This window comes from Heptranchias perlo, chromosome 8 (genome assembly GCF_035084215.1).
Source record: "Heptranchias perlo isolate sHepPer1 chromosome 8, sHepPer1.hap1, whole genome shotgun sequence".
Taxonomy (NCBI): Eukaryota; Metazoa; Chordata; class Chondrichthyes; order Hexanchiformes; family Hexanchidae; genus Heptranchias; species Heptranchias perlo.
Window position 1 is genome coordinate 76706207 of NC_090332.1, and position 24241 is coordinate 76730447.

General features: G+C 45.9%; 1 protein-coding gene across 6 annotated transcripts in view; it reads right to left on the reverse strand.

Annotated features, from left to right (window-relative positions):
* Positions 1-24241, reverse strand: part of syne1b (spectrin repeat containing, nuclear envelope 1b) — a 478102-nt gene that overhangs the window by 286756 nt on the left and 167105 nt on the right. For all 6 annotated transcript variants that reach the window (XM_067989374.1, XM_067989378.1, XM_067989371.1 and 3 more), the window contains exons 46-53: positions 18709-18821; positions 16635-16840; positions 15745-15900; positions 13752-14043; positions 10005-10177; positions 7999-8308; positions 6761-6925; positions 3640-3996 (exon numbers count right to left, since the gene is read on the reverse strand). In XM_067989374.1, coding sequence (XP_067845475.1) covers positions 3640-3996; positions 6761-6925; positions 7999-8308; positions 10005-10177; positions 13752-14043; positions 15745-15900; positions 16635-16840; positions 18709-18821 — 1772 coding nt within the window. The remainder of the gene's footprint in view (positions 1-3639; positions 3997-6760; positions 6926-7998; positions 8309-10004; positions 10178-13751; positions 14044-15744; positions 15901-16634; positions 16841-18708; positions 18822-24241) is intronic.

A 24241-nucleotide genomic window follows, 5' to 3' on the forward strand; every position in this document is an offset into this window, starting at 1 on the left:
TAGGAGTGGTACTGTGTATAGCAGTGATTCTGTGTATAGGAGTGATACTGTGTATAGGAGTGATACTGTGTATAGGAGTGATACTGTGTATAGGAGTGATTCTGTGTATAGCAGTGATACTGTGTATAGGAGTGATACTGTGTATAGGAGTGATACTGTGTATAGGAGCAGATGAGCTAAGGGCACAGATAGACACATGGCAGCATGATATCATTGCTTTAATGGAAACCTGGCTTAAAGAGGGGGATAATTGGCAGCTCAATATCCCTGGATATAGAGTTTTCAGGCAGGATAGAGTGGGTGATAAAAAAGGAGAGGGGGGTAGCATTATTGGTTAAAGAATCAATTACAGTTAAGAGAAGGGATGATATGCTAAATGGATCATCAATCGAGGCCATATGGGTTGAGCTAGGAAATAAAAAAGGGGCAGTCACACTACTAGGAGTGTACTATAGACCTCCGAATAGCGAAAGGGAGATAGAAGAACAAATATCTAGGCAAATTTCTGAGTGCAAATATAAGAGGGCAATATTAGTAGGGGACTTCAACTATCCTAACATCAACTGGGATTCAAACAGCGTGAGGGGCACAGAGGGCGCAAAATTCTTGATCGGTGTCCAAGAGAACTTTTTTAACCAGTACGTGATAAGCCCAACAAGAGGGGATGCAATTCTAGATTTAGTCCTGGGAAATGAAGATGGGCAAGTGGGTGAAGTGACAGTGGGTGACCATACTAGGAATAGTGACCACAATTCAGTTAGTTTTAGCATTATTATGGAAAAGGACAGAGTTAAATCAGGAGTAAACGTTTTAAATTGGGGGAAGGCAAATTTTACAGAACTAAGAGGTGATTTGGCAGAAGTGGACCGGACACAACTACTTGAGGAGATATCAGTGGCAAGCCAGTGGGAGGCACTGAAAAATGAAATTCTATGGGTACAATGCAGATACGACCCCTCAAAGAAAAAGGGTGGCACTGCCAAATTTAGAGCCTCCTGGTTGTCTAGAAGTATATGGGGCAAGATAAAGCAGAAAAAGAAAGCTTATAACTGTCACAGAAAACTAAATACTGCAGAAAGCCTAGAGGAGTATAGAAAGTACAGGATGACGTAAAAAAGGAAATAACAAAAGCAAAGAGAGGACATGAAAAAATATTAGCTAGTAACATTAAAGAAAATCCAAAGATGTTTTATCAGTACATTAAGAACAAGAAGATAGCTAAGGAAAAGGTGGGACCTAACAGGGATGATAAGGGTAACTTGTGTGTAGAAGCAGAGGATGTGGGTAGGGTTTTAAATAAATATTTTGTCTCCATATTCACAAAGGAAAGGGATGATCTGGACGTAGTAATTAAAGAGCAGAGGTGTGAAATATTGGATAAGGTAAACATAACGAGAGAGGAAGTACTAGAGGGACTGGAATCCTTGAAAGTTGATAAGTCACCAGGGCCGGATGGATTGTTTCCTAGGCTATTGAAGGAAGCCAGGGAGGAAATAGCGGATGCTCTGAGGATCATTTTCCAAACCTCACTAGATACAGGGGAGGTACCGGAGGACTGGAAGACTGCAAACGTAGTACCATTGTTTAAAAAGGGCACGAGGGGAAGGCCGAACAATTATAGGCCAGTCAGTCTTACCTCGGTGGTGGGCAAACTATTAGAATCAATACTGAGATAGGATAAACTGTCACTTGGAAAGGCATGGTTTAATCAGGGATAGTCAGCATGGATTTGTTCAGGGAAGGTCATGCCTTACAAATCTGATTGAATTCTTTGAGGAAGTGACAAGGAGGATTGATGAGGGTAGTGTAGTGGATGTTGTCTACGTGGATTTTAGTAAGGCATTTGACAAGGTCCCACATGGCAGACTGGTCAGAAAGGTAAAAGCCCATGGGATACAGGGAAATGTGGCCAATTGGATCCAAAACTGGCTCAGTAACAGGAAGCAAAGGGTAAATGTCGATGGATCTCTTTGCGAATGTAGGGGGCATTGTTGTTTGTGGTATATATTAATGATTTGGACTTGAATGTCGGGGGCATGATTGGCAAATTTGCAGATAACACAAAAATTGGCCATGTAGTTGATAGTGAAGAGGATAGCTGTAGACTCCAAGAAGATATCAATGGGTTGGTGGAGTGGGCGGAAAAGTGGCAGGCAAATGGAGTTCAACCCGGAGAAGTGTGAGATAATGCACTTAGGGAGGGCAAACAGTAAAAGGGAATACGTAGTAAACGGGAATATATTGAGAGGGGTAGAGGAAGTGAGAGACCTTGGAGTGCATGTGCACAAGTCCCTGAAGGTGGCAGTACAGGTAGATAAGGTTGTGAAGAAGGCATACGGAATGCTCTCCGTTATTAGCCGAGGTATAGAATACAAAAGCACTGTATAAAATACAAAAGGAACTGTATAAAACGCTAGTAAGGCCGCAGCTGGAGTATTGTGCGCAGTTCTGGTCACCACATTACAGGAAAGACGTAATTGCTCTGGAGAGAGTGCAGAGATGAATTACAAGAATGTTGCCAGGGCTTGAAAATTGCAGCTATGAGGAGAGATTGGATAGGCTGGGGTTGTTTTCCTTGGAGTAGAGGAGCCTGAGGGGAGACTTGATTGAGGTCTACAAAATTATAAGGGGCCTAGATAGAGTAGACAGGAAGTACCTGTTTCCTCTAGCGGAGAGTTCAAGAACTAGAGGACATTGATTTAAGCTGATTGGCGGAAGGATTATAGGGGACATGAGGATTGGTGGCAGAGGCAAGGACCCTCAACTCTTTTAAAAAGTACCTGGACCTGCACCTAAAGTGCTCTAAGCTGCAGGACTACGGACCGGGTGCTGGGAGGTGGGATTAGAATGGGCACCTGGTTGTTCTTCGAGCTGGCGCGGACTTGATGGGCTGAATGGCCCCCTTCTGTGCTGTATCTTTTCTATAGTTCTAAGGTTCTATGGAGTGATACTGTGTATAAGAGTGATACTGTGTGTAGCAGTGATACTGTGTATAAGAGTGATACTGTGCGTAGCAGTGATACTGTGTACAGGAGTGATACTGTGCACAGTAGTGATACCGTGTGTAGCAGTGATACCGTGTGTAGCAGTGATACCATGTGTAGCAGTGATACTGTGTGTAGGAGTGATACTGTGTGCAGCAGAACATTTGCTATTTTTGATCTGGAGGTCTGTTCCATGAAACCAGTAACACTTAAAATTGTCAAACTATTTACTATCTTGAAAGAGATGCATTATGTACAAAATTAAATGCAAGATAGAGTGTTAAGTTAGTCTGGATAAGTCTCTCACAGTGTAATGGAGCATTTTCCTTTAGTTGTAAGCCCCTGGATTAGTCAGCAGTCTAATGACTCACCAGTAATTTGTGATCCCCAGAAAACATCTAAAGTTTCAGCTTTCAAAGATGGAATTCATGTCCCTGAGTCGAAACAGTTTAAACTGTTTCACTTCACTAATGTATAAATATATTGATGTGTATGGTGTACAATTATCTGTTAAGAAGGCGCTCTCTTTTAATCCCCTCTAAACATTGTTTGGCATTACCAAATCCAAAGCAGCCCAATGTTAATTTACTTTCCATACTCATTTTCCGCTTCCCCCATACAGACTCCACTGGACCTTTACGAGCACAGAACAAACCTTTGCTTTCTGCCAACATTCCACAACTTCTTCGTCTGTGGTTTTGTCTTGCAGTTGGGACAGGCTGTGCGAACAGGCCCCGAGACTGGCACTGAAGTCCTGCAGGTCCTTGTCTAGCTGAGCGGCCTGTGCCACAAACTCCTGCTCAGAGCTGGTCATCTGGCTGAGCATGGTCTCCAGTCCACTCTGTGCTTGCAGAGTGCTCTCTTCCCACTGCTGCCAGTCAGCCCGCAGTGCCTCCAGCTCCCTGCCTATCGCCCCACACCCGCTGGCTGCTGTATGCTGTCGCACTTCTCCAGCCAGATCCTCTACTCTGTTTAAACGTTCTCTGCCATTCCGTCTGGAAACGATCAGCTCCTGGGAATGGAAAACATTTGCAGTCACCAGCACTGTCATAACTGTTTATGCAAGTCCTCATGGAGCAGTTTGAAAGTTCATAGTTGAGCGAATGCTACGTAACATCCTGCAGAAAATATTAACCCTTCCTCTGCCCAATAAAGACAACTGTATCCACTGAATCTCACAGATCCGACACCTGGTACTTTACTTCAACAACAAATTGAATTTAGATAGCTCCTTTAACATAGTAAAACGTCCCAAGGGGCTTCACAGGAACATTATCAAACAAAAATTGACACCAAGCCACATAAGGAAACTTAAAAAAGCATACGGTATCCTTGCCTTTACAAATAGAGGCATAGAATACTAAAGCATGGAAGTTATGCTAAACCTTTATAAATACTGGTTAGGCCTCAGCTGGGGCATTGTGTCCAATTCTGGGCACCACACTTTAGGAAGGATGTCAAGACCTTAGAGAGGGTGCATGGGAGATTTACTAGAATCGTACCTGGGATGAGGGACTTCAGTTATGTGGAGAGACTGGAGAAGCTGGGGTTGTTCTCCTTATAGCAGAGACGGTTAAGGGGAGATTTAATAAAGGTGTTCAAAGTTATTACGGGTTTTGGTAGAGTAGATAGGGAGAAGCTGTTTCCACTGGTAGGAGGGTCGGTAACCAAAGGACACAGAATTAAGGTAATTGGCAAAAGAACCAGATGGGAGATGAGGGGAATTATTTTTAGACAGCAAGTTGTTATGATCTGGAATGCACTACCTGAAAGGATGGTGGAACCAGATTCAATAGTAACTTTCAAAAGGGAATTGGATAAATGCTTGAAAGGGAAAAAATTGCAGGGCGTGTGGGGAAAAAGTAGGGAAGTGGGACTAATTGGATAGCTCTTTCAAAGAGCCGGCACAGACACAATGGACAGAATGGCCTCCTTCTGTGCTGTATGATTCTATGATTCTACTAGGACAGGTGACCAAAAGCTTGGTCAAAGAGGTAGGTTTTAAGGAGCATCTTAAAGGAGGAGAGAGAGGTAGAGAGGCGAAGGGGTTTAATGAGGGAATTCCAGAGCTTAGGGCCCAGGCAGCTGAAGGCACAGCCGCCAATGGTGGGGCGAAGGAAATCGGGGAAGCACAAGAGGCCAGAATTGGAGGGTTGTAGGACTGGAGGAGATTACAGACATAAGGTTTACAATCATTAAATAGAGAATGATAACATGCTACTTTTGCATAAGAAACACCATGACGGTGTTGAACCAAACAATTCTGGATGAGCACAAAAGCAAAATAAAATGCTGAAAATCTGGGGGGAAAAAGCAGAAAATGCTGCAAACACACAGCGGATTTCATCAGCAGCTGTGAAGAGAACAGACGAGTTAATGTTTTGATCTGACAGTCCATCGTCAGAGCTGAGGAAAATGAAAGATGAACAAGCATTTCAATAGAGTCAGAACGCAGAGGAAGGGGAGGGGGAGAAACTCGAGAGGAGGAGGAGCGGTGTTTTTGGGGGCGATTTTAACCCTACCTGCTGGGCGTAAACTGGCCGAGTGGGGAGTTAAAAGCAGCCGGGTTACTTACCGCCCTGGAGCTGACCGTTCCCGATTTTAACCTGCTCAGCTGAGCCAGGCTTGTCGGTGGGGGGTGGGGGGGGGGGGGGTGGGCAGGGGACCTTATTTACATTTGCATGTCTGGTCCCAATGATGTCATCGGGACCCGACTGAAATTTTAACTCGGTGGGAAGTCGCAGTGAGTTTCCCGCCAGGTATAGACAGTAGGGGAGATGATCGGGCAAGGAGAGGCTCCAACAGATAAGAGTTTCAACTTTTTTTTCCTGTGGAGCTAGGAGGAACAGGAGTGCTGTTTGGGCCCCACAAGGAAAGCTTAGGTATGCTGCGGAAACCCCCTCACCCCTTCCCAATCAGGAGACTCCCATGGGACCTGATAGGGAGGCCTCCGGGTTGCGCGATTTTCTGCCGCAGCCCACCCGAAACGGGTGAGAAGTCGGCCAGCAGGATTTAAATGAGGCTTGGGGGTCAAAATAGCCCCCGGGTTTCAATTCTGGAGCAGCCAGTGAGTTTCTAACTCACACCCCACCATCCCCCCCCCCCCCAACTGCTACTCACCCACCCAAAATGGGCACGGAGTTAAAATTGGGCTATTTGTGTTTCCCCCCTCCCTTCATTTTGACTCTATTGAAAATTTTGTCCATCTTTCATTTTTTTCCAGTTCAAACGAAGGACTGTCGCCCATTACATTAACTCATCTGTTCTTTCCACGGATTCTGACTCACTTGCCGAGAGGGTCCAGTGATTCCAGTTCTGCACAATCTGCTTCACTCTTTCGGCCAGAAGCCTAAAACTCTTCTTCAAAAAAAAATCTAGTAACATATTTACATAAAAAGAGAAATCTGCAAATGCTGAAAATACACAGCAGGTCATTCGGTGTCTGTAAAGAGAATGGGTTAAAATTTGGGGTGTGCATGGCCTGACAGAAAAAAGAAGAAAAAAAGACTTGCATTTATATAGTTCCTTTCACGACCTCAGGACATCCCAAAATGTTTTACAGCCAATGAGGTACTTTTGAAGGGTAGTCACTGTTGTAATATAGGAAACATGGCAGCCAATTTGTGGAGTAGGATTTGAACTTTCTGACTCAGAGGTGAGAGTGCTACCCACTGAGCCACGGCTAACGCCAAATGTGAATCTGTCTTTCCTCTTTGCGGGTGCCGACGGACCTGCTGTATATTTTCTGTAGCCCAAGTAAGTGGTGATTTTCCTACCATGACTTTCTTCAGTTTTCGCTGTAGAGCGGTCGAGTCTCCAGATAAATCCGACCAGCGATGGAGCTCCTCCTTTGCCGAGTTCAGCCAGTTGGTCGTTTCTTGCACCGCGCTGTGATAGTGCTGATGGTCCTGCACCACATCCTCCAGCTTTTTTACTTTCCCCTGGAATCGAAATCAAATGAGCTGTAAACATCACCACGTTTGTACTGAAGTTGTTAAGATCGGAACATATGCGTAACCCACTGGATCATTTCTCCCTCCCCCCCATCCCGTTTCCTCTCCTCCTCTCCTGAAGGTGGTGACTTTTGTTGGGCTACGCTTACAGAGGCACCAGCGGCCCATCATGTACCTTGCCTTTCTCCCTGTACAAGCCTCGACATTATGGGTCAGGAGGGTTATTCCACCATGAAGGGCATCACAGACATCCCCAATCCTAACGTCACCCCACACCAACACGGTCATTGGATGACAATCAGCAGTGGGAGAGCTGGCTAATTTCGCACACCCCCACCCCGGGTGCTCAGGCCATGTGAATCACCATTACCCATATCACTGTAACTGGAACACCATAACCTTATCACCGTAACCGTATCACCGTAACCGTATCACCATTTCACCGTAACTGTATCACCATTTCACCGTAACTGTATCACCGTGACTGTAACACCCTAACGTTACCATCATTTCACCGTAACCATATCACTGTAACCTTATCATCATTTCACAGTAACCGCATCACCATTTCACCGTAACCGTATCACCATTTCACCGTAACCGTATCACCATTTCACCATAACCGTATCACCATTTCACTTTAACCGTATCACTGTAACTGTATCAGCATAACTGCTGACCAAACTATCAGCCAGCACAGTGCAGATCTGAAATTGAACTTGAGAACTGGGTCTATATGGTTTATTGGGCAGGGATTTTTCCCACTCGGCTGTCAAGGGTGGGGGAGGGGGGGGGTGATTCCCTATATAATGTTTTACAATTACAGTCCAAGTTAAGTCCTTTGTCAACATGAATAGAATTGTTTTCTTCCTGTATGTATTCTGATGCACAAACTACATCTGTTAAGAAAGTCGGTTTTTCAGCCAGAAACCAAGCAAGGCGTGACTTCAATAACAGCAATTAAAGCCACAACTCTCACATTAAGCTACCTCACCGTGGCTATAAATGTTATTTCCGTTATAACTCTGGGGAATCGGACCCAATCAGGAAAGGCAAGTTACCTTGGCGACCACAACAACATCAGCAAACTGGGTCCTCATCTCCAGCTGTGAGTCCTCTGTAAAAGACGCATCACCAGTTCTCTCCAGCAGCTCCTGGGCTTTTTCCATCAAGCGGTTGAGTATAACCGAGTGCTTCTCTATATCGGCTAAGAGACTCTGGTGTCGCTCCAGCTGAGAAAGCTTGTCCTTCAGGTCTGGCTGCTGCTCCAGGCCTTGGCTCATTTCCTGTTCCATAGACTCTATCCACTGCTGTAGCTGACTCTTACCTTCCAAGTAACTGTTCCACTGTACCACTGCCCACTCGAGATGGCTAAACGGAAAATGAACAAGAGAACGTGCGGTTACAGAAGAGGCACCAATGAAGGAAAGCAACACGCTGCCTCTAATTCGATTGGTGAGAAGCACGGGATTCCTGCCGATGATGGGAAAGAACTAAAGGGAACAGCCTATGAACGAGACTCTACACACTGTTGGGAGAGGGAAGGTCACATAACGTACCATTTAGCTGGACATGTTGCTCTGATTATTGCCACCCCCCCCAACCTTGTACTACCCACTAGGATGTAGAGAATGATGGAAATGAGGTCGCCTCTGATGAATCGCATCCGTTAAACCATTGTAATTCTGTGATGCAAACAGCAGCCTTGTGGTTCTGGTCCTGGACGGGCAACCCAGAGGTCATAAATTCAAATCTCACCAGGGCAAGTTGTGAATTTGAATTCAATAAATCTGGTAATTTGTGGGGCTGGCAACTGAAAAATGACCTTGAAGCTGTTGGATTGTCTTAAAAAACTAATTGGTTCACTAATGTCCTTCAGGAAAGGGAACCTGCCATTTTACATGGTCTGGGCCTAAATGTGTCTCCAGCCTTCCACTATATGGCGGACTCTTAATACCCTCAGGGCAACTGGGGATGGGCAATAAATGCGGCCTCACCAGTGTTGATCACATCCTGACAACAAATAAACAGCTGGTGCCATTGATAAGTGTCATCTTTGTCTCAGGATGACAAGGTATTCCACGGCCTCCCCATGTGACTGTTTGTATATCTATCTTTCTATAATATATTAAAAATCTGGTGTGCAGCATGCATTGTCAGACACTTTTATGTAACACTGCCTTTAACATTTCCATCCCACTCTTAATCATTAACAAATGTATTCAAATTTAGGCAAGTTTATTCTTCTCCATCAAATCCCCAAGGAAAATTAGTTATAATCAACAACAACAATGTGCATTTATATATTGTCTTTAACATAGTAAAACGTCCCAAAGGTTCACAGGAGCGTAATCAGACAAAATTTGACACCGAGCCACATACGGCGATATTAGGACAGGTGACCAAATGCTTAGTCAAAGACATAGGTTTTAAGGAACAACTTAAAGGAGGAGAGAGAGGTAGAGAGGTGAAGAGGTTTAGCAAGGGAATTTCAGAGCTTGGAGTCTAGACAAATGAAGGCACGGCCACCAATGGTGGAGCGATGGAAATCAGGGATGCGCAAGAGGCCAGAATTGGAGGAGCGCAGCGATCTCAGAGGGTTGCAGGGTTGGAGGAGATTACAGATAGGATGGGGTGAGGCCCTGGAGGGATTTGAACACAAGGATGAGAATTTTAAAATCAAAGCGTTGCCGGACCGGGAGCCAATGTAGGTCAGTGAGCACAGGGGTGATGGGTGAACAGGGCTCGGTGCGAGTTAGGATATGGGCAGCAAAGTTTTGGAAATGGTTTCAGCAGCAGATGAGCCGAGGCAGGGACGGAGACAGGCAATGCTACAGAGGTGGAACTAGGCAGACTTGGTGATGGAGCGGATATGGGGTCGGAAGCTCAGCTCAGGGTTAAATAGGACGCCACGGTTGCAAACGGTCTGGTTCAGCATAGGACAGTGGCCAGGGAGGGGGGTGGACTGTTAAGATATATTGTCTAAGTGTTTTATAGAAAGTAAACCATGGATTACAAATAAGGTGTTAGACCCTGTGACTGCAGTTACTTCAGACCCAGGCTGTACCTGTGGCAGTTCATAGAGTTGCTGACAACCTCGGCCCAGGCCTCCTTGAGAGCCTGGAGCTGGCTGTGAATGGCCTTTCGCCCCTCCTGGTTACTGCTCTTCAGGGACTGTTCTCCTTTGCCGATGGTCATGTTCAGCTTCACCTCTCCTTCCCCCTTCATCAGCAGGATCTCCTGGACAGGAAAAAGCTTGTGAATTTAAAATAAAATTGCTGGACTATAACTTGGTGTTGTAAAATTGTTTACAATTGGACAGGAAAACACAGCAAGTTCAAAACAAACATTTCAAGTATCACTGCACTGTGCCTTTATTTTAACTGCTGTGCTGCAGGAACGCTGGCTGCACCAAGGTAACCCGCAACGCAATTTGTTAAGTCTCCCATCAGATGTGACGGGAAATATCAAAGCATTATTTTCTGCAAGTGGCTGCAATTCAAACATTAAGTAAAATATCATATCACAAATATTTCTTCACGTTATAAATATCTGATAGTTCAAACTTAATTTTGTAATATTAAGCAATTGGCAAATCATAGAATTCATGGAATTTTACGGCACAGGAGAAGGCCATTCGGCCCATCATGTCTGCGCTGGCTCTCTGAAAGAGCTATCCATTTAATCCCATTCACTCTCCTTTCGAAATACCCTTTTAAATTTATTGTGCCGAATCTTGTTGCAGCGGGGCATTTTGCGGCATGTGCTGTTAGTTAGACTTTTTCTTGCACCGCTTAGCTAGAAATTTTTCTGCACCGTAACTTGCTGGAAGTGCGAGCTGATAAAGGCACATCTGGGACCTTAGTGAACGGCGGGACCAACAGTCTATCTGCTTAAGCAATGAGAAAGAAACAGAGTAACATCTGAGAAGGAAACAGGATGAATTAGAATCAAATCAAGTACAGAAAGAGAAATAAAGTGGGAAAGAACGATTGGATTAAGAGAGAGAGAAGAATAGAGACAGAAAGGAAAGGCAAGAACAAAATTTAAAGATTTAAAATTTAACATTTTTAAAATCTCCAACAATTGACTACTTGCAGGAATGAGAATGAACAGTTTAAATTGTTGCTTTTCTGGGTCAGAGAGGTTGATTGGCGTTGGCATTAACAATTATCACATAATTAAAGGGGTATTTATGCTCTTAATTACCAGACTTAACGTTCTACAGTGAGTTTAATGGGCAATTAATGTGCAAATCCAGCAAGTTCTTAAAAATAACGAGGAGGCTAAGGGCGAGATGCCGTTTGTGCAAATTGATGAGCAAGTTCTGGAGATTCGCATCTCACGGCCTTTCACTTTATCCCCTGAACTTACTGGCCGATTTGCCCATTAACAATGGCGTGCGTGATGAACTCGCCGTTATGTTTCCAGCAAGGACTGGCCTACATCCTAGGGTTTTAAAAGAGGTGGCTGCAGAGAGAGTGGATGCATTGGTTTTGGGTAGATAAGGGGGAACCAGTGAATGTAGTATATTTGGATTTTCAAAAGGCATTCGATAAGGTACCACACAAAAGGTTGTTACACAAGATTAGAGCTCATTGGATTGGGGAGTGATATATTAACATAGATTGAGCATTGGTTAATGGACAGAAAACAGAGAATAGGAATAAACTGGTCATTTTCAGGTTGGCAGGTTGTAATTAATGGGGTGCCGCAAAGATCAGTGCTTGGGCCTCAGATGTTTACAATATATATCAATGACTTAGATGAGGGGACCAAGTGTAATGCATCCAAGTTTGCTGACAATACAAAGCTAGGTAGGAAAGTAAGCTGTGAGGAGGACGTAAAGTGGCTACAAAGGGATATCGACAGGTTAAGTGAGTGGGCGAGGAGGGGAAATGTGAAATTATCCACTTTGGTAGGAAGAATAGAAAAGCAGAATATTTTTTAAAAGATGAGAGACTAAGAAATGTTGCTATTCAGAGGGATTGGGATGTCCTTGTACATGAATCACAGAAAGTTAACATTCAGGTACAGCAAACAATTAGGAAGGCAAATGGTATGTTAGCCCTTATTGCAAGGGGGTTGGAGTATAAGAGTAAGGAAGTCTTGCTGCAACTATATACGGCTCTGGTGAGACCACACCTGGAGTACTGTGTACAGTTTTGGTCTCCTTACCTAAGGAATGATATACTTGCCTTAGAGGGGGTGCAATGAAGGTTCACTAGATTGATTCCTGGGATGAGAGGGTTGTCCTAGGAGGAGATCTCAAGTAGAATGGGCCTATATTCTCTGGAGTTTAGAAGAATGAGTGGGGATCTCATTGAAACATATAAAATTCTTAAAGGGCTTGACAGGATAGATGCTGAGAGGCTGTTTCCCCTGGCTGGAAAATCTAGAACTAGAGGTCATCGTCTCAGAATAAGGGGTCGGCCTTTTAGGACCGTGATGAGGAAAAATTTCTTCACTCAGGGTCGTGAATATTTGGAATTCTCTACCCCAGAGGGCTGTGGATGCTCAGTCATTGAGTATACTCAAGGCTGAGATCGATGGATATTTGGACACTAAGGGAATCAAGGGATATGGGGATAGGGCGGGAAAGTGGAGTTGGGGTAGAAGGTCAGCCACAATCTTATTGAATGGCGGAGCAGGCTCGAGGGGCCGTCTGGCCTACTCCTGCTCCTATTTCTTATGTTCTTATGGTTTTCAAAAATTGATCCAATTCAATTTTAAAAGCTATTATGGATTCTACATCCACCACGACTTCTGGTCGGCATTCCGAGTCCTAATAACCCCTCTGTGTAAAAATATTTTTCCTACCCCTCCTTTCAATCTTTGGGCGATTATCTTAACTTTTATGCTTTTAGTTACTGACTCACCAACCAGTGGAAATTTATTTATCAAAATCCCTCATAATTATGAACCTCTCTATCAGATCTCCTGTTAACCTCTTTGCTCTCATGAGAAGAGCCCCAGTTTCTCTCAATCTCTCCTCATAACTAAAGCCTCTCATTTCTGAATCTCTTCTACATCTTCTCCATGACCTTGACATCCTTCCTGAACTAAGGTGACCAAAACTGGACCCAATATTCTAACTGCGCCTTCACCAATGATTGTTTAGGTTTAGCATGGCCACTGTTTGGCATAACTCCTTTCAAACTAAAACACCTACTAACTGGCCTGTTCACTGACTGTGTGTTTGGCATCTCAGACAAAGCAGAACCTCTGTGCCATGAGGCACAGGCCAGGACACGAGAGTAAGTTTTATTATTCAGCGTTCCCAGCGTGCAGTGGGAGCGCATGGCAGGGACTGGCTGCGGAGGTCAGCAGGCCTGATTTGCAGTCCTCATATTTTTCCATGGATGACACTTATGTCAGGAGATGCTTCTTCATATTGAAAAGGAAGATGTAGCAAGGCTGGTATTTCCCAAATGCCATTCAGGGCAATCTGTCCTTTAGGGAAAGGAACCTGCCGTCCTTACCCAGTCTGGCTTATATGTGACTCCAGTCCCACATCAACGTGGTTGACGCTTAACTGCCCTCTGAAGTGGTCTAGCAAGTCACTCAGTTGTATCACCACCTTCTCAGGGCAACTGGGGATGGGCAATAAATGCCGGCCTTGCCAGCGACGCCCATATCCCGAGAATGAATTAAAAAGAGAAATGGACTGATCCACATGCTTCCAGATTGGGGGGGGGGAAAATAAACATAAAGGGGGTGTGGGTACTTTCAGTTATCTGTCCAGCTCTGTCCAGGAAAGCTCCAGTTGTGAACAGTAATAGGCATGAATCTGCTGCGTGTATCGATATCATACCTGGACCTGAAGCAGCCGTTTCTCCAGTGTGGCCTTGCAGCCGACAGTACTGTCTATGGTGGTGAGCTTACTCTGAGCCCCTTTCAGCCAGGACCAGGTGCTCTGCAGGATTTCCTCGAAGGCCTGGTGCTCCTGCAGACCCAGCTGGCCGGCTCTCAGCTTCTCCTTCACCGTCTTCGCCAGGAGCTGGTGTCGGGACAGCAGCTGAGAGGCTAAGCGTATCGCACCCCCATCTCCGTAGCCCAGCTCATTCAGGGCCTGCGCCTTCTGGCACAAGTTATCGAAAGAATCCCTAGACGGTGAAACACAGGAGCACGTATCAGGATAACAACCACCTCCGTTTATATAGCGCCTTTGATGCAGGAAAATGTCCCAAGGCACTTCACAGAAGCGTAATCAGACAAAAGAAAATACAATATAGTCAATATAGTATAGTGCGGCCATGACACTTGCTGCAATTTGTCAGGTAAATGCTAACGATACAGGAAATCAGAATGCAATGTTAGCATCTTTTCAAATCACTCTAACCCCCCTCCCCAAATGAACATACAAAATTGAAGGGCAGGAAAACACCAGTCTGCCCCACACACCATGATGGCTGGAGCATCATGACGAGACACTTCCCTCCCCCCACCCCCCCCCCCCCACCCCCTCAGCCCTGTAATCTCCTGGGAGAGGCAAAAGAACCATACACTGTCACTCTGCAGTTTATCTCCTGCCCACGCACCCCCCGCCCCCCGCATCCCTGACATCCTCTCCAAGCTTGACTCTGTGCCTCTCTCCCTCTCACTGCTGGCACAGCCTGGGCCCAGTTTTCTGGAACTCAGTCCTTCTGCCTCTCTATTTCTCTCTCTCGCTCTCTCCCTCTCAAAGCCTTCTTAAAACCCATCTTTTCACTCTGGCTTTTGGTCACGTTTTCATATTCTCCCAACCAAAGCTCGTCCTGTTTAATTATTTCCCGCTCTGTGTTCAAGACACTGTAGAAATGTGAGTTCTCGCTGCTGTTTCAGAGTGGAAGGTTTTACAACTTTAGACTTAACCAGTACACACGAAATCACGAATCATGAATTAATATTTACAAAGAACTGAAATCTAAAGATAGGGGACAACGCGTGACCCAGTACTTTCAGTGCTCCACCCTGCTTCTAACAATCAACGACAGGGCCTGGGTTTGTGCCATTGATTTCCCTCACACGGCACGTTGCTGATCTTAACTGTTCTGCCTCCATAGGTACAAAGGCAACAAGTCGCATGGGCTGCCAGCATATACCCACTAAAAGCCAGCTCAGGTGGAGGCCCGCAAACAGGCTTCCACCGCATTCCCGAAGCCCAAGGTGTGAGGGGACCACGGGGGAATTCGTTCCATTAATCCCCGCATTCTGACCTGGTATAATTAGGGATTGCACAATTCCATTTTTATTTTTGAAGAAGGCGGTGCATTTGTTTACTTAACGTTGCTATCTCAGTTGGATAGCTCTTTCAAGGAACAGGCAGAGATGGGCTGAATGGCCTCCTTCTCTGCTATATGATTCTGCGATTCTATGGTTTCTTTGAAGTCACCAAGCTCACCCAGCACGAGATATTTTGAAGGGGGAGAAAATGCAGCAGATGGTCAAATTTTATGGGGAAGCAGGAAAAATATAGGAAAAACAAAAATCCTGCAATTATCAACACTCGTTTTATTTTCATTTAGGTGATTTTACCACTGGTCTGTCAACCATTTTTTCCCCTTACGTTCAAACTCCCAGTTCTGGCAAAAAAGCAAACAAGGTACCATCACCATTATCTAGGCTCCCATATTTAGAGAAGTTATTGGACCGAGGTACTGTAGGTAGTACCTGTGATCCATACATGGCACGAGTAAATATACATTTACAAGAAGTTATCTGGGCACCTGCCTTTCACTGTGTACCCTCTGTATGTTATAGAATGCTAAGGAGAGAAAGCACCACTTCATCTTTTAGCTATTTAAGTTGAACAACAAGTTGTCCACCTCTGTCCTTGGATCTCCTCATAGAAATCTTCCATCCTCTCCACCTCAGCTTGCATTTCTGGGACGTTCTTCTTATTCTCTCCGATTGACTCAGTGACCATCCTTTCTTCTGCCTGATGGAGCCACAGACTCAGCTTCTTGTGATAGCTCTCAAAGCTGCGATAAATGGGAACTTTTAGTCATCGGAACACAGGACAATGGTCATGATACTGAACAAGACAGAGTACACACACATGTGTCTAAACAGGGCATGCTGACCTCTGAGCACAGAGTCCCACTATGTGCTCCCAACAGCAAGGCTCTATGCTGGGAGAACCAATTCAGAAAAGCTATCCTATAGTCTCTGAACTATGTTCATTGATCTCTGTCCTTAAGTAAAGAAAGAAAGAACTTGCATTTATGTAGTGCCTTTCTTGACCTCAGGATGTCCCAAAGCGCTTCACAGCCAATAAAGTACTTTTGAAGTGTAGTCACTGTTATAATGGCAGCCAATTTGCACAGAGCATGGTCCCACAAACAGCAATGTGATAATGATCAGATAATCTGTTTTAGTGATGTTAGTTGAGGGCGAAATGTTGGGCAGGACATCGGGGGAGAACTCCCCTACTTTTCTTCGAAATAGTGCCATGGGATCTTTTACGTCCACTCGGGAGGGCAGACAGGGCCTCGGTTTAACGCCTCATACAAAAGACGGCACCTCCAATGGTGCAGCACTCCCTCAGTACCACACTGGGAGTGTCAGCCTGGATTACGGGCTCAAGTCTCTGGAGTGCAGCTTGAACCCATTGGCCTTTTGTCTCAGAGGCGAGAGCACTACCACTGAGCCACGGCTGACACTGTAGCAAAGTACATCACCAAAATTCCCAGAAACATGCTTTGTTTAAACCTACCCATTCAACTCTTCAGCATAATCCTCCAGGTTCTTCTTGTTCTGATGGCACTGATTCAGAAAGCCCTGCCATTCCTGTTGATTATTCGCCAGCTGCTGTTGAACCTGGGCAGCACTGGGCTTGGGCAAGTGTGGCACTAGTTTGTCTCCTTCAGCCACAGCTGTGTCCAGTTTATTCTGCCCCACACTCACCCTGCTCAGGAGTTCCTGTGGGAAACAAATACAAGCCCACCTCAAGTTCATAACTCGTTCAGATAGAGTCCTTAAAACACACCAAGAACGAAAGGGTGACTGGCTGCAAAATCTCTGCACAAACAGACAATTATTTGCCAACACTCCAGGAACACCCGATATGTCCATTAAAAATACTTACAAATACTCAGTGAGTGAGTGTGAGTGTGAGGACATATTTTGTGTACCTTACATAAATAACAAACACCAAGCTGAGAGTTGAAAGCAGCAACACCACATAATTACTGAAAGTTTAGAATTGTTTTTTCGCTCTTGTAGTTTGACATTGGAGTCTTTTGTGCTAATTTTTGTCCCCCAGACCCTGTCCCCCATACCCTGTCCCCCTCACCCTGTCCCCCACACCCTGTCCCCCTCACCCTGTCCCCCATACCCTGTCCCCCACACCCTGTCCCCCACACCCTGTCCCCCACACCCTGTCCCCCACACCCTGTCCCCCACACCCTGTCCCACACACCCTGTCCCACACCCTGTCCCCCACACCCTGTCCCCCACACCCTGTCCCCCACACCCTGTCCTCCACACCCTGTCCCCCACACCCTGTCCCCCACACCCTGTCCCACACCCTGTCCCACACCCTGTCCCCCACACCCTGTCCCCCACACCCTGTCCCCCACACCCTGTCCCCCACACCCTGTCCCACACCCTGTCCCCCACACCCTGTCCCCCACACACTGTCCCCCACACACTGTCCCCCACACACTGTCCCCCACACCGTGTCCCCACACCCTGTCCCCCACACCCTGTCCCCACACCCTGTCCCCCACACCCTGTCCCCCACACCCTGTCCCCACACCCTGTCCCCCACACCCTGTCCCACACCCTGTCCCCCACACCCTGTCCCCCACACCCTGTCCCCCACACACTGTCCCCCACACACTGTCCCCCACACCGTGTCCCCACACCCTGTCCCCCACACCCTGTCCCCCACACCCTGTCCCCACACCCTGTCCCCCACACCCTGTCCCCACACCCTGTCCCCCACACCCTGTCCCCCACACCCTGTCCCCACACCCTGTCCCCCACACCCTGTCCCACACCCTGCCCCCCACACCCTGTCCCCCACACCCTGTCCCCCACACCCTGTCCTCCACACCCTGTCCCCCACACACTGTCCCCCACACCCTGTCCCCCATACCCTGTCCCCCACACCCTGTCCCCCACACCCTGTCCCCCATACCCTGTCCCCCACACCCTGTCCCCCACACCCTGTTCCCCATGCCCTGCCCTCCATACCCTGTTCCCCATCCTGTCCGCCACACCCTGTCCCCCATACTGTCCGCCACACCCTGTCCCCCATACCCTGTCTCTCATACACTGTTCCCCATCCTGTCCTCCATACCAATTACTCTACATCTGCTAATTAATGGAGCGCTGAAGCACTTCTGCAGAGATCCGCTGGGCTCTCAGCAAGTCAGGGTCTGAGTGTAAATTACAGCAGGAGCAGAGCTGTCGAATATAACAGATAGCACAGGACTCTGGGAGGTGGAAACAATCAGCATTTTGTCACAAAGCTGCGATAATGTACCTCTCTCAGCGTTTGGTTGGCATTAAATTTACAGGAGCACGATATACTGCTCATTCCAGAGTCCGACTGGGAAATAACCAGTGACAGGGATATATTTGCACTGTTATCTTAAGTTGAATATGCACTTTGTGAAGTTAGTGTTAATTTATAACTTCAGGATTAATGAACAGATAACATTCACCAGCTCCAACCTTCACTCTGGTGCATTGATTTATATTTTCTGTATTTACTGTAACTTTGGTTTGTGAACTTTATAAATACTTCGGGCTACGGTCAGTGAACTGAGGGGTTCCCAGACCTCAAGTTTCTGCAGTTTCTCCTCGATGGTGTGTGTATCCCCTGACTGGTCACCACATTCCTTCACCGACGCCCTCGCATCACACAGCCACTGCCGAAACTCCTGCAAAAACCCTTCCAAAAATAAAACATAACAATTAATAAAAGTCCCCGTCGCACATTCCACCAATATGGTTCAGTCAAACTGTAGATACAGCTGGTTAAATTATAGCGAGAAATTTACACTCAAAGCCGCAGGTACTTCATCAGCAAACACTTCACCAGGAGGAAACCTAGCATCAATAGTAGTATTCACAGGGACGAATACCAAACAGTGACACTGAGGGGGAACAAAAAACAGTAACAGTGAGGGGGAGTAACATCAAACAGTGACACTGAGGGGGAGTAACAACTGGTAACACTGAGGGAGAGCAACATCAAACAGTGACACTGAAGGGCAGTAACATCAAACAGTAACACTGAGGAGGAGTAACAAATAGTGACACTGAGGGAGAGTAACATCAAATAGTGACACTGAGGGGCAGTAACATCAAACAGTAACACTGAGGGGGAGTAACAAATAGTGACACTGAGGGAGAGCAACATCATTCAGTGACACTGAGGGGCAGTAACATCAAACAGTGATACTGAGGGGGAGTAACAAATAGTGACACCGAGGGAGAGGAACATCAAACAGTGACACTGAGGAGCAGTAACATCAAACAGTCATACTGAGGGGGAGTAACATCAAACAGTGAAACTGAGGGAGAGTAACAACTAGTACACTGAGGGAGAGCAACATCAAACAATGACACTGAGGGGCAGTAACATCAAACAGTGATACTGAGGGGGATTAACAAATAGTGACACTGAGGGAGAGCAACATCAAACAGTGACACTGAGGGGCAGTAACATCAAACAGTAACACTGAGGAGCAGTAACATCAAACAGTAACACTGAGGGGGAGTAACAAATAGTGACACCGAGGGAGAGTAACATCAAACAGTGACACTGAGGGGCAGTAACATCAAACAGTGACACTGAGGAGCAGTAACATCAAACAGTCATACTGAGGGGGAGTAACATCAAACAGTGAAACTGAGGGAGAGTAACAACTAGTACACTGAGGGAGAGCAACATCAAACAATGACACTGAGGGGCAGTAACATCAAACAGTGATACTGAGGGGGAGTAACAAATAGTGACACTGAGGGAGAGTAACATCAAACAGTGACACTGAGGAGCAGTAACATCAAACAGTAACACTAAGGGGGAGTAACAAATAGTGACACCGAGGGAGAGTAACATCAAACAATGACACTGAGGGGCAGTAACATCAAACAGTAACACTGAGGGGGAGTAACAAATAGTGACACCGAGGGAGAGTAACATCAAACAATGACACTGAGGGGCAGTAACATCAAACAGTAACACTGAGGGGGAGTAACAAATAGTGACACTGAGGGAGAGCAACATCAAACAGTGACACTGAGGGGCAGTAACATCAAACAGTGATACTGAGGGGGAGTAACAAATAGTGACACTGAGGGAGAGTAACATCAAACAATGACACTGAGGGGCAGCAACATCAAACAGTGATACTGAGGGGGAGTAACAAATAGTGACACCGAGGGAGAGTAACATCAAACAGTGACACTGAGGGGGAGTAACAAATAGTGACACCGAGGGAGAGGAACATCAAACAGTGACACTGAGGAGCAGTAACATCAAACAGTCATACTGAGGGGGAGTAACAAATAGTGACACTGAGGGAGAGCAACATCAAACAGTTATACTGAGGGGGAGTAACAAATAGTGACACTGAGGGAGAGTAACATCAAACAGTGACACTGAGGGAGAGTAATGTCAAACAGTAACACTGAGGGAGAGTAACATCAAACAGTGAAACTGAGGGAGAGTAACATCAAACAATGACACTGAGGGGCAGTAACATCAAACAGTGATACTGAGGGGGATTAACAAATAGTGACACTGAGGGAGAGCAACATCAAACAGTGATACTGAGGGGGAGTAACAAATAGTGACACTGAGGGAGAGTAACATCAAACAGTGACTGAGGGAGAGTAATGTCAAACAGTGACACCGAGGGAGAGTAACGTCAAACAGTGACACTGAGGGAGAGTAACGTCAAACAGTGACACTGAGGGAGAGTAACATCAAACAGTGACACTGAGGGGGAGTAACGTCAAACAGTGACACTGAGGGAGAGTAACATCAAACAATGACACTGAGGGGCAGCAACATCAAACAGTGATACTGAGGGGGAGTAACAAATAGTGACACTGAGGGAGAGTAACATCAAACAGTGACACTGAGGGAGAGTAACGTCAAACAGTGACACTGAGGGAGAGTAACATTAAACAGTGACACTGAGGGAGAGTAACATCAAACAGTGACACTGAGGGGGAGTAACATCAAACAGTGATACTGAGGGGGAGTAACAAATAGTGACACTGAGGGAGAGTAACATTAAACAGTGACACTGAGGGAGAGTAATGTCAAACAGTGACACTGAGGGAGAGTAACATCAAACAGTGACACTGAGGGAGAGTAACATCAAACAGTGACACTGAGGGGGAGTAACATCAAACAGTGACACTGAGGGGGAGTAACATCAAGGAGTGACACTGAGGGGCAGTAACATCAAACAGTGACACTGAGGGTGAGTAACAAATAGTAACACTGAGGGAGAGCAACAACAAACAGTGACACTGAGGGGCAGTAACATCAAACAGTGATACTGAGGGAGATTAACATCAAACAGTGATACTGAGGAGGAGTAACATCAAACAGTGATACTGAGGGGGAGTAATGTTAAACAGTGAAACTGAGGGAGGGTAATGTTAAACAGTGATACTGAGAGGGGGTAACGTCAAACAGTGATACTGAGGGAGGGTAACATCAAACAGTGATACTGAGGGAGGGTAACATTTAACAGTGATACTGAGGGAGGGTAACATCAAACAGTGATACTGAGGGAGGGTAACATTTAACAGTGATACTGAGGGAGGGTAACATTAAACAGTGATACTGAGGGAGGGTAACATTTAACAGTGATACTGAGGGAGGGTAACATTTAACAGTGATACTGAGGGAGGGTAACATTTAACAGTGATACTGAGGGAGGGTAACATTAAACAGTGATACTGAGGGAGGGTAACATTAAATGGTGATACTGAGGGGGAGTAACATCAAGCAATGAAGGAAGCAGTCTATCAGAATCTGATGATGCTTGCTAATTGGTTCAGCAGTCACTCACGAAAACATGGACAATACGTAGATATGACAGAAAGCACAAGTTCACAGTCTTTCATCCTCCTACTATGCATTTTCAGAAGCAAATATCTACAGTGCTTAACAAAAACTAGAGACAAAACAAGCAGTGGTTCCTTGGTTATAAATATGTCCAGCAAATAGTTACAGGAGGTGGCAGCTATGGCAGCACACTTGCCTCCTGTCTGAAGGTCGTGGGTTCAGGTCTCCAAGAAACACAAACATATAATCTAGGCTTATCCTCCAGTGTAGTACTGAGGGAACACTATTCGTCTTCATGGAATCACAGAAAGTTATGGTACAGAAGGAGGCCATTCTGCCCATCGTGTCTGTACTGACTGAAAAAGAGCTATCCAGCTCAATTGCACTTGGTCTTTGGTCCTGTAGGTTAGTGCACATCCAAGTAGTTTTTAAATGAGTTGAGGGTTTCTGCCTCTACCTCCCTTTCAGGCAGTGAGTTCCAGACCCCCACTACCCTCTGGGTGAAAAAAATTCTCCTCAGCTCCCCTCTAATCCTTCTACCAATTACTTTAAACCCATGCCCCCTGGTCACTGACCCCTCTGCTAAAGGAAATAGGTTCTCCCAATCCACTCTATCTAGTCTCATCATAATTTTATATACCTCAGTTAAATCTTCCCTCAGCCTCCTTTGTTCCAAAGAAAACAACCCGAGCCTGTCCAATCTTTTCTCATAGCTAAAATTCTCCAGCCCCGGCAACATCCTCGTAAATCTCCTCTGTACCCTCTCTAGTGCAATCACATCTTTCCTGTAATGTGGTGACCAGAACCATGGAACCTTAGAACTATAGAAAAGATACAGCACAGAAGGGGGCCATTCGGCCCATCGTGTCCGCATCGGCTCGAAGAACAACCAGGTGCCCATTCTAATCCCACCTTCCAGCACCCGGTCTGTAGCCCTGCAGCTTACAGCACTTTAGGTGCAGGTCCAGGTACTTTTTAAAAGAGTTGAGGGTCCCTGCCTCTACCACCAATTCGGGCAGCGAATTCCATACACCCACCATCCTCTGGGTAAAAAAGTTTTTCCTCATGTCCCCTCTAATCCTTCCACCAATCAGCTTAAATCTATGTCCTCTAGTTCTTAAAACTCTTCGCTAGGGGAAACAGGTACTTCCTGTTTACTCTATCTAGGCCCCTCATAATTTTGTACACCTCAATCAAGTCTCCCCTCAGCCTCCTCTGCTCCAAGGAAAACAACCCCAGCCTATCCAATCTCTCCTCGTAGCTGCAATTTTCAAGCCCTGGCAACATTCTTGTAAATCTTCTCTGCACTCTCTCCAGAGCAATTACATCCTTCCTGTAATGTGGTGACCAGCACTGCGCAAAATACTCCAGCTGTGGCCTTACCAGCGTTTTATACAGTTCCATCATTACATCCCTGCTTTTGTATTCTATACCTCGGCTAATAACGGAGAACATTCCGTATGCTTTCTTCACAACCTTATCTACCTGTACTGCCACCTTCAGGGACCTGTGCACATGCACTCCAAGGTCTCTCACTTCCTCTGCCCCTCTCAATATATTCCCGTTTACTGCGTATTCCCTTTTACTGTTTGCCCTCCCTAAGTGCATTACCTCACACTTCTCCGGGTTGAACTCCATTTGCCACTTCTCCGCCCACTCCACCAACCCATTGATATCTTCTTGGAGTCTACAGCTATCCTCTTCACTATCAACTACACGGTCAATTTTTGTGTCGTCTGCAAATTTGCCAATCATGTACGCAGTACTCAAGCTGTGGCCTAACCAATGTTTTATGCAGTTCTAGCATAACCTCCCTGCTCTTATATTCTATGCCTCGGCTAATAAAGGAAAGTATCCTGTATGCCTTTTTAACCACCTTATCTACCTGTCCTGCTACCTTCAGGGATCTGTGGACATGCACTCAAATCCTCTTAGAGCAGGGTAGTTCTCCCCAGTGTCCTGGCCAATATTTATCCCTCAATCAACATCACTAAATAAAACACATTATCTCATTGTCGTTTGTGGGAGCTTGCTGTGTCCAAATTGGTTGCTGTGTTTCCTACGTTACAACAGTGACTGCACTTCAAAAGTACTCCATTGGCTGTAAAGTGCTTTAGGACATCCTGAGGTTGTGAAAGGCACTATATGAATTCAAGTCTTTCTTTCAGTGACAACTGAAAAGCTCACTAGCTCTGAATATTGCCTGAAACAGTAGGAAACAGTGAATTTGTTCCAAATTAGTAGCACCTGTACCTGTGTAGTAAGTGGCTCGACTCTGC